General features: G+C 32.7%; 1 protein-coding gene across 14 annotated transcripts in view; it reads left to right on the top strand.

Annotated features, from left to right (window-relative positions):
- The window catches only part of LOC139513412 (A-kinase anchor protein 9-like), a 135,579-nt gene that overhangs the window by 13,235 nt on the left and 104,399 nt on the right, over positions 1 to 17,945 (top strand). For all 14 annotated transcript variants that reach the window (XM_071301855.1, XM_071301847.1, XM_071301853.1 and 11 more), the window contains one exon: positions 1,091 to 4,123. In XM_071301855.1, the coding sequence (XP_071157956.1) occupies positions 1,091 to 4,123 (3,033 nt within the window). The remainder of the gene's footprint in view (positions 1 to 1,090; positions 4,124 to 17,945) is intronic.

Raw genomic sequence — 17,945 nt, 5'->3', positions numbered from 1 at the left:
TCCCAAATTTTTATAATATTTATATTTATTATCAACCACATGATTTCCACCACACTCTAACCTGAGTGACACTATTTCTAAAAACTGATGAATGTACAATATGAAAAGGATTGAAGAGGTTCAATTCGTAATACAATGTTCAGAGTCTTATACAATCTTGGTTATGTTTCTGAAGTGTAAAGGGGCCTTCATGGTTGAGTCTCGGTAGTCCCAACTTTTGTTTAAAAAGATAAATAAAAAGAACCCCCAAAATAATGATGATTTTTTTTTTGAAAATCTATGAGGCACCAGTTATAATAGGAACTTTAAAAAAAAAACAATACCATTTGACACATAAGTAACTACTAAGAAAGTATAGTTATTTGTTGGATACCAATTTTCCCTGCAAGATAAAAGCATGATAGCTATATCATTGATGCAAGATTTCCATTCAGTTGTTGTACTTTCCAAGTTTTAAAACCATAAATCTAAATATAAGAAACTGTGCAAATCTAAATATAAGAAACCGTGCAAAATAAGATTCTTTTTATGCCCCACCTACGATAGTAGAGGGGCATTATGTTTTCTGGTCTGTGTGTCCATTCGTTTGTCTGTGTGTCAGTTCGGCTGTGCGTCCTTTCGTCTCTGCATCCTTTCGTCTGTGCATCCGTTCGTCTCGTTTCAGGTTAAAGTTTTTGGTTAAGGTAGTTTTTGATGAAGTTGAATTCCAATCAAGTTCAAACATATTCACTATGATATGATCTTTCTAATTTTCATGCCCAATTAAACTTTTGACCCTAATTTCACAGTCCACTGAACATAGAAAATGATAGTGCAAGTTTCAGGTTAAAGTTTTTGGTTAAAGTTTTTGGTCAAAGTAGTTTTTGATGAAGTTGAAGTCCAATCAACTTGAAACTTATTACACATGTTCCCTATGATATGATCCTTCTAAATTTAAATGCCAAATTGGATTTTTACCCCAATTTCATGGTCCACTGAACATAAAAAATGATGGCATCTGTGTACTGTGGACACATTCTTGTTATTTATATACTAGTTAAAAAAGTTCTTTTAACAATTTCCTCATGAAACTGTTCTTTTTAAATTTCAGGCTGGCAAATTAATGGAATCTCAGAACAGCAAACAGTTGATGTCCTCTCAAGCCTTACTGGAAGCCAAACATGAAATTGAAGCTTTGCAAAAATGTATTGAAGCCAAAGATACGCTTGTTAGTCAGCTATCAGACAAAGTTGGTGCCATTTCTGATGAATATGTTAATCTGAAAACTTCATATGAAGCCTCAAGACAAAAAGAAGCAGAAAGTTCTAAAGTTGTGAAAAGTCTGATGTCTGATGCAGAGGATATCCGAAGACAAGGAAGTGTAAATGGTTCAGTCACAGTATCTAATGAATATTCAGATGTCGATGACAGAGTTCAAAAGGTCAGACTTGAACTGGAAGAAACATATGGAAATCAGATAGCCTTGATGAAAGATGAATTGTCAAAACATTATAATGTGGAAGTTGAAAAATTGACTAGGGAATTAAATAATTTTAAGGAGATTTGTGCAAAACTTGAAAGTGATGATAATTCTCTTGAAGAAGAAAAACTAAAATTAACTGAAAGAAATACTTCTAATGATTTATTGATTTCTGAACTTCAATCAAAATTAACTGAAATTAATTCAAAATGTGTTCAAATTCATAGTGAAAAAGATGAACTTACAAAAGAAAATTTGACTTTAAGTAAACAGATTGATTTATTGAGTTCTCAGTTAGAATCCACAAATCATCATCATCCAGTCAGTAATGGAGGTGAACCTGTTCAGGAGGATGATAACTCTGAATCATACAATAAAATCAAAGAATTAAATGAGAAAAACTTAAATCTGACTTCTGAATTAGACAAGATTAAAAAAGACTATGCTAATGCACAGAAAAATGTAGAGGAGTTAGAAAAGAAAGTAAAGGGAGGTAATAGACCTGCCAGATTCCAGGTCGACTCCCAGGAGATAGTGATGGAATTAAAACAAGTGACTGAACAGTATGAGGAAGCTTTAGTAAACATTGCAATGATGCAGGGAAGGATTGAAGACTATGATATCAAGTGTGAAATTCTAAATGAAGACTTGAATAAGATAAAAGAACAATTGAAAACATCAGAAGATGCAGTGAAAAATTATGAAGAACAGACAAAAGAATTTGATAAAATAAAGGATAAATTGGGAAAATCAGAGCTGGAAATCAAAAGTTTTGAAGATCGTGTAAAGGAGTATGAATCAAAACATGAAACAGTGTTATCAGAACTAAGTGATATGACAGAACAGTGTACAAATGCTCAAAGACAGTGTGAAGAATACAGAGATAAATTTGTTGAATATGAACAGCAACTTACTGATTATGAAGGGTTAACTACTCAGTACAATGAATTACAACATGAATGTAATGTGTATCAAACACAAAATGATGAACTTAATAATAAAATGAATATTCAGCAAGATGTTGTCATGGAGTTAAAGGCGGAGCTAGAGATATTGTCTAATCAAAACCAAGCATTCCAAGAACAGTCTCCCATACAGACACAGCAAATAGAGGACTTAACCAAAGAAAACAAATGTTTGCTAGAAAGTATTGACTTACATAAAGATGAAGTTACAAAACTAACTAATAGTCTTAATCAGGCTACAGCAGAGGTAGATACTTATAAGGAGAAAACTCAATCACTTGAAAGTTTAGTGGAAACTCTGGAGGTTGAACTAAAATCAAAATGTGACACTGAATTAATTCTTAAACAAAAAGACAATTCAATAAAGAAATTAACCAATGACATTGATGACTTAACATTACAGCTTCACATGCAAGAACCTGTTGAAGAAAGTTTCCAGAAGGAAACAATAACACATGAAGAGGCATCTTTATCTTTGTCTAATCAGGTTGTCTCTCAGAATGAAACAAAAGACATTGAGAATGCTCATGTTGTTCAGTCAGAAGCACAATCAGCTCTGTCATTTGATAGTTTTGTGCAGGAAGAATTAGAACATCAGTCAGAACTTGCATTACATGTGGTTAGTGATATGGAAGCTGATTCTCTTGATGGTGATACCGTTTCTATTGAAGACTCAAAACAAAGTGATCTTATAGCTGAAATAAGTAAACTTCAACATGAGAATCATGAACTTAAACTGACTATCCAGAACATAAAAGTGACTTATGAAAATGATTTGGAGCAAGCATTACAGTCATGTCGTTCTGAAATCGTCAATGTATCGGCTGAAAAATCAAACATAGAGACCTCTTATTTAGAACTAGAGGAAAATATTGTTAACATTAATGAAAAAGTTAAGTTAGCTGAATCTGCATTGGCTACTGTGGAGGAAGAAAAGCTTGCACTTCAGAATGATTTAACATTTGTTAACAGTATGTTAGATGAAATGACTCAGAACGAGGGACTGTCTCAAAGTGATTCAAATATGTCAATTACAGTGTGTAATAAACTGAAAACACTGCAAGAAAAATTAGAAATTGCTCAATCTAATACTGAAAATCTAAGTTCTCAAAGTGAAAAATTAAGAACTGAAAAATTAGAAAATTTAGAAATACATAAGAATATAATTTTACACAAACAGGAGGAAAATGATAATTTATGTAAAGAACTTGAGTGTCTTCAAATTCAGATGAAAAACATGGAAACTGAAGTTGAAAAAAGTAAACATCTATTGAAAGAAAATGACAGTTTAAATAAGTCTTTGCAAGAAATGAATGAAAGGGAACAAACTCTACGAATTCAATGTGAACGGTTATCTCAGCAAGTATTCGAACTTTCCGTCATAAATCAGACAGTTAGTGGTGACAAAGAAAACCTTGAGAACAGGTTTGTGGAAGTGTCAGCAATGGAAAATAATGAGATCTCTGACTCAGTAGTGAACACTCATGTAAATGAAGTGATGTCAAGTAAAAAGTCACATGATTTATTATTAACCAATCAGCAATTACTTCCAATTTCAGAACATGACAATGATGTAAAATGTAAAGTTACAGCAGATGGTGAAACTTTGGTGAGAGATGATGGACCTCAGAAAACAACAGATGTTCTAGTCCATGAAGGTGAAATAACACAGCAGAGTGCAGCCAACCAGTCAACCACGGTAAGATCAACCTGCATGCCGACCAACCATGGTCAAGTTATGAATGTTTGTTCGTCTGTTTGTGTTAATTCAGTTATTCAGTTACCGCAAAATTCTGTTCATGATTTAGTTGCTTCTAATTTTAATACTTTCGATTTTCAAATGATTGCCAGTCAAAATGATGATAAATGTTGCAAACAAGCTGAAAGTTTGGATCAAAGTGAATATGATGACCCTGAGAATCTTACAAGTGTTAATAAATCATCTGATCAGACATTACACCAATCATGTGAGAACACAAATAATCTATCACAAAATCATGATACAGATCTAAATAAACATCAAGATACAAATTCCAGTTCTAAAAATGATGACAATTTTCAGGATGCAGATGCAAGCTCAATTGAGTATACAGATCATGCAGATGATGGTGAAAATGAGAATGAGAATAATGAACAATCAGAACATTTGAGAAATGAGAATACAATACTGAAGGTCAAATTAGAGGACACACAAAATGATATGTCAGCTATACTGCATGATCGTGTTGAATTGGTAGGATCCATGGAAAACTTTTCTGACAAAATAAACTATTTGCGTGACCACAATGAACGACTACAGAAAGAATTGAAACGATCATTTGAAGACAATAAAGTGTTGCTTTTGAAAGTTGAAGAAAGTAATGAAAGTTCTGAAATAAGATGCAAGTTAGAAGATAAAATTATTGAACTTGTATCAGAAAACCAAAAGTTAAAATTAGAATATGGAGAAAGTAGAAAAGCATTAAAAGATGAACATGAATCTTTGAAATCTGCATTGAACTCTTGGCAAGAGGCATCTAGTTCTAGTCAACAGTTGAAGACAGAAGTAACAGGTTTGTTTAATGAAATGGAAAGATTATCTGAACAAAAGCAGGACATGGAATCGTCACTACAGGCTATGGAGGAAGCGTTTGTCACCAGTCAGTCATTAAATGAGGAACTGCAAAGGCAAGCACTCGAAAACTGTAAAAATCTCAATGATATGGAAAAGTGGAAAATTCATGCTCAGGATTTGGAAGGACAATTAAGAGAAAGTGAAGAAAAGTTGGAAACTAAAATACGTACATGGAAAATATATGTGGGAGAAATTGAAAATAAACAGAAAGAAAAGATAAATGATTTAGAATATCAAGTGGAACAGAAAGCAGCCGAGGTTAATGAACTTAGAAATATCAATAGTGAGCTAGAAAGTAAATATCAGCAATTGCATGAAGATAAGGAGCAATTACAAGAGGAATGTAAAGCATGCCAAACTGAAATCAGCCATTTGTATTTGGTTAACACGGACTTGGTTCAGGAACGAGATACATCATTGATTCAATGGGAACATTTCAGACCGGAACTAAATAAATTGACTGAGAAATGTACAATGCAGGAAAGTTTTATTTTAGAGTTGAAAAGCGAACAATTGCAATTGATTACCGATATCAAACTGAAACAAGAAAAGTGTGACAGTATAGAAATAATCATGGCCAAAGAAAAAGTAGAGTTGCAAGGAAAATGCTCTAATTATGAAAATCAACTGATTCAAATGAAAGAATGTTGTTTTAACCTTGAAAAACAAGTTGAAGAGATTACTGGAAAGTGTGCAATGTTTGAAAAACAAAAAGAAGAAATGATGGTTCAGCAAAATGATTTAATCAAAGACAGGGAAAGTGTACAATCAGAAAATAAATTATTGAAGGAAAAATGTGACAAATTCTCACAAGAAGTTGAAAATATGAATATCTCATTGAAAAATAAATATCAAGAGTATGAAAGTTCTTTAGGAGAACTTGAAAAGAAAAATATGAAATTAAAAGAAACTTGTGAGAAATCTGATATTGATGCTGTAAATTTGAACAAGAATCATTCTGAGGTTCTGAAACAAAAAGAAAAGCAAATAGAGAAATTAGAGCAAAAAGTGATAACATGTTCTTTACAAATAAATGAATTACATGTTAGATGTAAGCAAACCGATAATGCCTTAAAAGATGTTGAATTCAAATACTCTGACTTGAAACAAATCAAAGAAAAGGCTGAGAATGAGGAATTATCTGGTCTATCTTCACAAAACCATGAACTCAGTACCAAACTGGAATCTCTAGAAAATATAATTAAAGATAAGGATTTGGATTGTGAAAATTGGACTCAGAAGTTTAAAGAATTAGAGAAATCATTTGTTAGTGTACAAACTGAAAACAAAGAATTGCTGCAAAATTGTAAAAATATAGAACTTAAGAAAAAGGCTATGAAAACAAAATATTCTCAACTAGTACAAACAAGTAATGAGACTGAAGAAAAACTGCAGAAAACAATATCAAATCTTACTTCAATGAATAATGATTTAAATGAGAAATGTGAGGCACATGAAGAGCATATTCAGAACTTGAATATTGATATTGAAAAGATTGATCAAGTTAAAGCTAATGTACAGCAAACATTAAAAGAGACATCAGAAAGGAATAACAAGTTTGAAAGTTCATTGAAAGAAGTTCAGGATGAAAATAAGGTATTGTCAAAAAAAATTGAAACAAACAAATGTCAATCAGATCAAGTTTGCAGTGAACTGGAAAAGTTAAAACAAGTTCACAAAGACAGTGAAGGCTTAATAGTAAAACTTGAAAGAGAGAATGAAAGTCTAATGCACCAGCTTAGCGAAGGAACTAAACAATTGGAAAAATTACAACAAAGTCATCAGGATTTCATGGAAGAACTTGAGCAAACACAAAAATCACTATTAAAGCTTCAGGAGGATCATTTTGAGCTGAAAAATAAGAAAGAGATGTTGGAAAAAGAAAATGATCAGATGAAGCAGCAAAGAGAAAGACTGTCGCAGGAGATAAACAATTTGTCTGATGAGTTAGCAAGTGTTGAACAGGAAAGAAACAGCTATTTTGCCGAACAAGAACTTAGAAAACAAAGTGTTAAGAACAGTGAATCATCATCTGTTACATCAGACATTAAGGAGAACGGAGATGCTCATGATGTCCATGTACAGGATAATTATGAAGCTGTTGATGCTCAACTAACAGAAAGATCAGTGCATGTCAATGATGCAGAGGAAATAAAGGAAAGTAAGAAAAAAGATGATAATGAAAAGAAGGAGGAGGAGGAAGACGATGAACTTATTTCTGAGGAAGAGTTAGAGGTCTTAATTCAACAAAGAATTGATCATGAAAAGAAGCAAATTGAATATGATCTGGAGGAAAAATACGAACTTCAGTTCCGTAAACGTCAAGTTGAATTGATGCATACATTTGAAAAGAAACAAAAAGATTTGCAGAAGGACTTTGAACAACATGTTAATCACAGGGTTGAATCTTTACGAGCTGAGAAGGATCAATCTTTCGTGAAAGCATTGCAGAAAGTGAAAAAAGATTTCGAGAAAAAACTTAAAAAGGAGATGGAGAAACAAAGGTTGGCACATGTACAGGAGTTGGCAACAATGGAAGACGAAAGGAAAGGTGGTGGACATATCAGTGGTGTTGTTAAAAACTTACTTCAGGAAAATCAGGTATGTATAATTATTATGTATTAACTTTTTTTGTGACCAAATTTTTACTGTACACTTAGAAAATATCTAAAAGAAGTTTCAGAAGCAAAATATTGACATAGAAAAATGTAACTGATTTTATTTAATTTATTGTACAAAGTAAATAACATCATATTATGATTATTATATGCGAGGACAGTTATTCAAGTTAGAATGAAAAAGACTTCATTAACATATCAGTAAAACCAGTTTTGTTATATCAAAATATTTATAGCGCATATGGAACAGAAATTAGAATTCAAACGGAAATAAAAAGTAATTTTATTACACGAAAATACCTATATTTGCTATTATGCATGTTAAGTGAGTTCTGTAAATAAAAGGAGTTTGGGGAAATATGTCAATGAGGCAAAACAACACAAAAAAAAAAAAAACCATCTAAAACATTTAATATAATGATTGACAGCAAAACAAAAATGTATCATTAATCATTATTTCTCTCCAATACAGAATTAGCAAAGATGATTTTCTATGTGTCCATTTTATGGATTGTAAATATATTGTTCATAATTTCTTGACAGGAGTTGGCAGAAGCCCGAGATGCTTTGTTACAACAAGTGGAACTTTCCCACCACCAACAAGACAAGTTAGAGGATGAACTTAGGAGTATAATGGAAGAAAACATTGAGGGAGAAGGAGAATTCCTTCAGGAACCGATTAAACTAAACACTGAAAAACCAAGACATTCATATCGTAGTCAGTCACTCCTACTTGATTGGGAATTCTCTCCCTCATCATCATTTGACCAGGACAAAGATCCACCTGGTCTGAGTGGACAGTTTGAATATGATTGTCAGAACTTACAATGTCTACTGTTAAGAAGGAAATATCAAGAACTCAGGAATACTGTCCAATTATCTGGTTTTCAACCAGAATTAAACATTGCAGAAGATTTTCACTCTGTTGGTCCAGGCTTTAAACCAGAAATAGTGGATTACATCCACAATGAACCTGAAACAGATTTATCAACACCCACTACAGAACTTGAGGCTTCATTTGTCAAGGAAGCTTTAAGAAAGGCAGCTGAATCTTTCTCAGAAGTCAAACAATCTACTAATTCTACCCCCACTGTTGACGCTTTCATTGAAAATGTTGGTTCTAAGGATGATATATTTAAGTCTAGGGAATCTGTTGCAACAACGGAGGAATTCTTGCCTCTAAGGGTTAGATCTCTTAGTTTAAATCTACCTCAGGATACTGATTTAATGGATTGTGATGAAATAAGTGAAGTAGATAAAAAAAATCCTTCTTTTATTGGGCATGTAAGACATCGGTCATTGGATAGATTTATTGGGCAAAACATAGAAACTGAAGGAAAATTTGTCGCAGAATTCTTCCATGATCAAACACCTTTGTCACAGCTCAACAAATCACAAGATAGAATATCACAATCATCAGATGGGAAATTAAAAGTAAATATTGTAAGCAAACGTAACTCATGGAATTCGTCTTTAAGTAGTCAAACAAGTTTGTCTCAGAGTGATCTTCAACTCAGTATAGACCATGTGACTGAATCTAAATCAGAAAAATCAGAACATAATTCACAAGGTGAATTCTTTGTTGAATATATTAGTGGCGATTTAGAAACCTTAGATCAAAACACTCTAAATGAAATTGCTGTGATCCAATCAAATTCTCCTCATTTAGGGGAGGTCACGCCACATTTCGATTTCGCATTAGAACTTACAAAGGATGAGAAATTGGATAATGATAAACTATTGAAGAAACTGGATAGTTTAAAAAACATTTATTGTAAAGAAAAGCAAGATCTTATGAGCAAGTGTGAAAATCTGACAATTCAGCTTGAAAATGAGTCTCTTTCAAGGAGACAACTTGAACAGGAACTCATAAATATTAGTGAAGATTTTGGGGAAACTTTTACAAAGCCAGAAACTGAGATTTCAATTATTAGTCAAAGGGAAAATAATACAAAGCAACCCCCTAAGAAAACTTTGACAGACAATAATACACTGCAAAAAGAAAATGTTCCAAAATCTTGTCATTTTGAATCAATGATTAAAAGTCTGGAGTGCGAGTTACACGAAAAAGAAGACAGCCTCAAGCACCAAAATAGTGAAATAGGCATGGGTGAAGCTTTACAAGAGCAAAGACTGAATGAAATGAAGGTGCTGTATAAATCTGAATTAAGAAAATTAGAAGTAGAAAATAGTTCTTTATTGGAACAAAAATATCAGCTTGAAAATCAAAACCGTGAACTTAACCAACAATCAGAATCTAAAGAATTAAGGGGAGGTAACTGTAAAAGTTGTATTTCTGTAGAATCACAGACTGATAAATTAGAACTAAATAATGAAAAAAAATTACTGGAAAAACAACAACTTATAGATCAGTTGGAAACACATAACTCAAAAATAGAATCAGACTTAAAAGTATTGTTTGTAAAAGAAAAAGAAAAGGAAATTACCATAAAAGAATTGACAGAAAAATGTCAAAATCTTGAAATGAGAGCACAGGAAAAAGTTCAATTAGTGGAACAGCTAGATCAACAGTGTGCCTCCTATAAGATGAGGCTTCAAACAACTGGACATGAATCCACTGAAATGAAACAGGTCGGATCTTTCATTGAGCTTCAAGAGAAATGCAAAAATTTAGAACTAGAACTTGAAAGTGCAAAACAGAATGAAACTTTTGCTTGTGTTTATGAGGAAAAGTGCAACCAATTGGAATCTGATCTGGAAAATAAGCAAGAAAATGAACAAGATCTGATAGAAATGACTGAAAAATTTGAAAGGTTAGAAAAAGAATATAAAGAACAGAATATGAACCATTTACAGGAACTGAATTCTTGTACTTCTGTCATTGAAAAACTGAGGCAAAAATATGAGACTATAGACAGTTTATTGGCAAACGAGAAAAAAGTATCACAGGAAACATATGAAAAGTGCGAGCACTATCTTAAAGAGCTTACTTTGAAGCAAACTTTATTGAAAGAAATTGAGGAAAAGTCAAGTAAGGATGCCATACAGCTGGAGGAATTGAGTATTAAATGTGCTAACCTGACAGATAGTCTACAAATTCAAAAACATAAGAATAATCGTCTGAAAAAAGAAAATGAGGAAAACTGCAATAAATTTGAAGCAGAAATCAGTCACAAGGAGAGAGCGTTAGATGAAATTAATGATACATGTTCAAAATTTGAAATTGCAGAATATGAAAATGAACATGTTATTCAAGAACTAACAACTCAATGCCAAAAATACCAGTCAGAAATTCAAGCTTTGAGGGCAAAGGAACTGCTGAAAATAAAGAAAACATTGTCTTGCTCTGTTGATGAAATTGAGAGTACTGACTATCAGGAATTCATAGTAGATAGTAGTTCATGCATATTTGATGATGAAGAAGAAAAGATTCCTGGTGAAAATAAAGAAAACAAGAGTGAGTTTGATAATAAAATAGAGGAGGACATTCTTGTACAGAAAACAGCTAGTTATGTTGAGACTGACATTCACGATGATAAGTCAGGTGTATATGAGAGGGTTACTGAATTGGAAACTTTGTTAAAAGACAAGGATGCTTTAATAAGAAAGTATGGGACTGAATTAGATCAAAGGAATGATGAATTAGATAGAATGGATGATCTTCGTCAGTATCAGGAACATTTGGAGATGTCAGTCAGAGAAAAAGATTCCTATATCAAACAATTAGAGGAACATTTCTTACAGCAGAGGACACCAGTCTCTGTTAGATCGCCCGTCAAACCTGGCAAATTTGGAAATGTTGGTCAACCAAGAAAGGATGAGCCTGCAGCAATAACTTGTAGTACACCCACTTTGAACTTGCCTGAAAATATTCATTCCTCGGAAATGGAATTACAAGATAATTTATCTGATCAGTCAACAATAAGTGGGGATAACTCTTTTACAAAACAGAAGTCACATGACAGTCTACTTTCAGACAAAACAGATAATGATGGGAATTTTGTTACTCATTCCAAATTTAATGATAGTTTTATCTCGGACAGTAAAAATGACAATACTCAAACATCATCAGCTATAAGTGAATCTGGCAGTAGGAGGTCAGAGGAAGCTAGCATCTCGCAAATGGATATGAAACATTTTGCTATTGTTGAAGAAATATCCAAACTAAGACAGGATCTTAGAGAAACCAAATCTGTATATACTCAGGAGAATGCATTGTTAAGAGAAGCTCTAGATAAAGAAAAATGGAATAGAGATTCTAAATTGGAGTCACAAGATGTAAAACAACATTTCTCATCTGAAGTTGGAAAACTTCAGCAGAAAGTTTCTTTATTAAAGGAAACAAATGATATGTTAAGAAATGAAAATGATAAATGGTTAAAGAAAGTTCAAGAACAAGAATCAATAGTTCTCCAACTTAGAGAACAGCTTGGTTGTGATGTTAATAAAGATGAAAACAAACTTGATCAGTCATTTAATCAGCAGCTTAAACTTTTACAGCAACAGAGAAATGAATTGGTGGAAAGACTGAGTGATAGTGAAAATAAGATAGAAAATCTGTCTCAAAGTCTTATTGAAAAATCTACTTCAGAAGAAAACTTACGCTCTGAAAAAGCTAAGCTACAGACAAAACTGTATGAGATGGAAGAAGTCGAAAAAGAATTGACAGAAAAGAAAATTGAATTAGAAAAGCAAAAAGCAACACAAAGTCGGTTAGAGGAAGTTATCTATCATAGAGATCTGATTGAAAGGGAGTTGATGAAGCAGAAAAGGTTGTTAGAAGTGGAGCTGGCTGAAATTGAATGTAAGTTGCATGAAAAAGAGGAATTATTAGAGATACAGAAAAATCAGTTGTTGGAAGAAATCAAACAGAATTATAGTTCTGACCGAATCTCTGACACGTCAAAACGTTTATCTTCCTCGTTTGAAAGCTCTGATTTCTCATTTGAAGGAGCTAGATCAAAACCTTTAAGCAGAACTCCTCAGCCACATACATCTCCACATTCAGCATCAAAATCAAAGACAACCACCCCCCGGTCACGGTATAGACAGCAGGGAAATGTAAACAGATTAGAACGAATGCTTAGTGATGTGGAAAAAGAACATGCAGAAGCAATCAGTTATTTGAAAGAAAAATTGCATCCTGCAGAACATATGTCCGACAGTCATCAGGGTTATACGCCAAAAAAGCTTTGATCTAAATTTATCATCTTGTTTGCCCTACATTCAGAATATCAATGAATTTGAATCTTGCTTTTGTTTGCTTTACCAAACAGCCAAAATACTAGAAAATTAATTTATTATTTTAAATTTGTGAGTTGTATCATCTTGTTGCACTTTCATTTATATTTGGAAACTTTCAAACCTTTAAAACTTTAATCTTCTTGGAAGAAATAAAATGACAGAATTTAAAAGAAAATTGTAGTAATTGCTATTAGATCTATGCTTGTATATTTATACAATCTACACAATTTTGTGTTTTGGCTGTTCAAGTCTATGGTTGAGATATATATTTTTACCATTATACTATGACAATGCATGTAATTTTAACTCCCCAATGGTGACAGTATTTAGGCATATTCATTCAAATCATACACAAAAGTAGAAAAATAAAACAATATTTTAATTTAGACAATACTTCAAAGACAAACATCATTGAATTATTGACAACAACATTTTGTATTTGTTGATTTTTTTATTGTATTGTTTTGACTGAAATTGCCATTCTCCTTTTGTTATTACTATGAAAAAAATGTATTGTTTAACAGTTTTTAGAAGAATGAAGTGAAATACATGTATATTGTTGAGATGACCAATAAGAATCATGTTTTGTTTGTTTTGTTTAGTTTTTGTTTCTGTTAATTTCTACACCTATTCTGAAGCATCAAAATTTTGAGAGTACAAAAATACATAAATATTTTTTTTAATATTTCTTTGAAAATATTGGCTTTATGCAAATATTGCATGTAGCCTTTCACAATTTGCATAGCAGTATGATAATTTTATGGTTACATTTTTCATTAATTTTAAAGATATTTAAAAGAAAAAAATCAAATTCACTCTGTGGCAAAGGTTGTCCACTGATGACATAAAATGGTTTGGGCAGTACATGTTACAGCTACTGTTGATTTCTCAATAAGTCTTATTTATCATGTACAAGAAATATGCAGATTTTTTGGTATGATGTTGGTCAACATTAAACTATTACCTTGGACAATATAGATATATATTTGCATGGAAGATTGGATGTCTTTATTGTATACTGTTGAGATTATCCTTTTTTGTGGGCATATCTTGCCCCTTTAGTTTTCTTGGACCAATCCTGATGAAATTTTAATACAATTCTAAATTTTTGTTGTTTTCAAAACTTAGTACACTAAAAGCTAAGGATTCTTCGGCTATTGGTACTTTACGGAACGGAACGGAACGGAACGGAACGGAACGGAAAAGAATTTCATTTAAGGTATCCAAAGGGGGCATTTATCAAAATTTCGAAAAATCTTTAAAACAAAACAAACTTTAAAATTTCTGTGTTTTACGGTTTTCCATATACAAATAACACAAATGTATACTAAATCTCATCTTCACAGGTGAAATGTGTAATAATGTATAACATCGGGAAATACTCTGTAGATGAATATGTCGGATTGTCCTGATAAATTATCATGAAATTAACGCATTTGCAAGTCATGCATTATGATATCTAGACTGACCTCACGTCGTCCTTGATTAGAGACAGTGACCAAGTTGAATCTGATTTAAACTTATTAATTTATTTTTCCGTTCCGTTCCGTTCCGCAAAGTACCAATTGCTCTGAGGAATTGGTATTTAACGGAAAAAACGGAAACAGACATCTTTAATGTAATTAAAGCTGTATGATAACAAAAATTGTCTGACACCTCTTTTTGCATGAGTGGTATGTGTTTTAGATAGCATTTTCGACTTGATCAATAATAAAAAATTTAACACAAAGGCAGGTTACACAAAAAGTCTTTCGCCTTCCATCGGTAATTATATTTTAAAAAAGAGGCCTTCAACAGCCCGTTCCGACGATGATTAGAGACAGTGATCAAGTTGAATCTTTATTAAATCTTTTAATTTATTTTTCCGTTCCGTTCCGTTCCGCAAAGTACCAATTGCTCTGAGGAATTGGTATTTAACGGAAAAAACGGAAACAGACATCTTTAATGTAATTAAAGCTGTATGATAACAAAAATTGTCTGACACCTCTTTTTGCATGAGTGGTATGTGTTTTAGATAGCATTTTCGACTTGATCAATAATAAAAAATTTAACACAAAGGCAGGTTACACAAAAAGTCTTTCGCCTTCCATCGGTAATTATATTTTAAAAAAAGAGGCCTTCAACAGCCCGTTCCGACGATGATTAGAGACAGTGATCAAGTTGAATCTTTATTAAATCTTTTAATTTATTTTTCCGTTCCGTTCCGTTCCGCAAAGTACCAATTGCTCTGAGGAATTGGTATTTAACGGAAAAAACGGAAACAGACATCTTTAATGTAATAAAAGCAGTATGATAACAAAAATTGTCTGACACTCTTTTTGCATGAGTGGTATGTGTTTTAGATAGCATTTTCGACTTGATCAATAATAAAAAATTTAACACAGAGGCAGGTTACACAAAAAGTCTTTCTCCTTCCATCGGTAATTATATTTTAAAAAAGAGGCCTTCAACAGCCCGTTCCGACGATGATTAGAGACAGTGATCAAGTTGAATCTGATTTAAACTTTTTAATTTATTTTTCCGTTCCGTTCCGTTCCGCAAAGTACCAATTGCTCTGAGGAATTTGTATTTAACGGAAAAAACGGAAACAGACATCTTTAATGTAATTAAAGCAGTATGATAACAAAAATTGTCTGACACCTCTTTTTGCATGAGTGGTATGTGTTTTAGATAGCATTTTCGACTTGATCAATAATACAAAATTTAACACAAAGGCAGGTTACACAAAAAGTCTTTCTCCTTCCATCGGTAATTATATTTTAAAAAAGAGGCCTTCAACAGCCCGTTCCGACGATGATTAGAGACAGTGATCAAGTTGAATCTGATTTAAACTTTTTAATTTATTTTTCCGTTCCGTTCCGTTCCGTTCCGCAAAGTACCAATTGCTCTGAGGAATTGGTATTTAACGGAAAAAACGGAAACAGACATCTTTAATGTAATTAAAGCAGTATGATAACAAAAATTGTCTGACACCTCTTTTTGCATGAGTGGTATGTGTTTTAGATAGCATTTTCGACTTGATCAATAATACAAAATTTAACACAAAGGCAGGTTACACAAAAAGTCTTTCTCCTTCCATCGGTAATTATATTTTAAAAAAGAGGCCTTCAACAGCCCGTTCCGACGATGATTAGAGACAGTGATCAAGTTGAATCTGATTTAAACTTTTTAATTTATTTTTCCGTTCCGTTCCGTTCCGCAAAGTACCAATTGCTCTGAGGAATTGGTATTTAACGGAAAAAACGGAAACAGACATCTTTAATGTAATAAAAGCAGTATGATAACAAAAATTGTCTGACACTCTTTTTGCATGAGTGGTATGTGTTTTAGATAGCATTTTCGACTTGATCAATAATAAAAAATTTAACACAGAGGCAGGTTACACAAAAAGTCTTTCTCCTTCCATCGGTAATTATATTTTAAAAAAGAGGCCTTCAACAGCCCGTTCCGACGATGATTAGAGACAGTGATCAAGTTGAATCTGATTTAAACTTTTTAATTTATTTTTCCGTTCCGTTCCGTTCCGCAAAGTACCAATTGCTCTGAGGAATTGGTATTTAACGGAAAAAACGGAAACAGACATCTTTAATGTAATTAAAGCAGTATGATAAAAAAAAATGTCTGACACCTCTTTTTGCATGAGTGGTATGTGTTTTAGATAGCATTTTCGACTTGATCAATAATACAAAATTTAACACAAAGGCAGGTTACACAAAAAGTCTTTCTCCTTCCATCGGTAATCATATTTTAAAAAAGAGGCCTTCAACAGCCCGTTCCGACGATGATTAGAGACAGTGATCAAGTTGAATCTGATTTAAACTTTTTAATTTATTTTTCCGTTCCGTTCCGTTCCGCAAAGTACCAATTGCTGTGAGGAATTGGTATTTAACGGAAAAAACGGAAACAGACATCTTTAATGTAATTAAAGCAGTATGATAACAAAAATTGTCTGACACTCTTTTTGCATGAGTGGTATGTGTTTTAGATAGCATTTTCGACTTGATCAATAATAAAAAAATTAACACAAAGGCAGGTTACACAAAAAGTCTTTCTCCTTCCATCGGTAATTATATTTTAAAAAAGAGGCATTCAACAGCCCGTTCCGACGATGATTAGAGACAGTGATCAAGTTGAATCTGATTTAAACTTTTAAATTTATTTTTCCGTTCCGTTCCGTTCCGCAAAGTACCAATTGCTCTGATGAATTGGTATTTAACGGAATCAACGGAAACAGACATCTATAATGTAATAAAAGCAGTATGATAAAAACAAGTCAGACCCTTCTTTTTTGAATGAGTGGTAAGTGTTTTAGATAGCATTTCGACTGGATCAATATTTAAATAAACAGCTGCGCCATGAGCGCATGATACGCCCGTCGTCTTGTGAAAAAACATTTTAATGTAAGTGCGGTTCTACCCACACATCAACCTATCTTAGAATGAAAATGACCTTTATTTTACACATGAGGAATGTCAGGGAATGAAACTGTACGTGTATTGCTTGGCCGCTCAAGTCCTCTTGATTTATAACGGATTAAGAAACAAATTGAAAACATGTAAGATTATTTGCAAAAGTAATTGCATACATTTAATTCACTGTCCGTGTCACTGCTAGTCATGATAGCCCTACGATACAAACATTTCACTAGATTTTTTCGGGACAAACTAACATGTAAATCAAAGAATTTCAAAGAAAACGTTGTCGGATAAGTCCGAAAATTAATAAGTGCGCTTAGACTAAGAATGTTTTAAGGGTTTTATCAAACGAAGTTATGGGAAAGAAAAGAACGAAAATAGAATGCTTTTTGATACACTCTTAAAAGGACCCTTAATGCATTTTTTGTGTAATCGTAAACTATGACTTACGAAGACTTTAAGAGAAGTTTCTTGTTATCGCGGGCCCCTGTATCATGAAAACCTGATGGTGATAAGAGAGTATCTGCAATCCCCTCGTGGGTTATCTTAACAATTTAACGGCTATCTTAGTATACACTTACGATAACTAGTTAAGATAGCCCTATTATCGACTTCGAAGTAACCGTCTTTGATTTCTAAGAGAATATTAGTATTTGCGGCAAAATCGGT

The sequence above is a fragment of the Mytilus edulis genome, chromosome 2, assembly GCF_963676685.1.
Source record: "Mytilus edulis chromosome 2, xbMytEdul2.2, whole genome shotgun sequence".
Taxonomy (NCBI): domain Eukaryota; kingdom Metazoa; phylum Mollusca; class Bivalvia; order Mytilida; family Mytilidae; genus Mytilus; species Mytilus edulis.
This window is presented reverse-complemented; position numbering and strand designations above follow the sequence as displayed.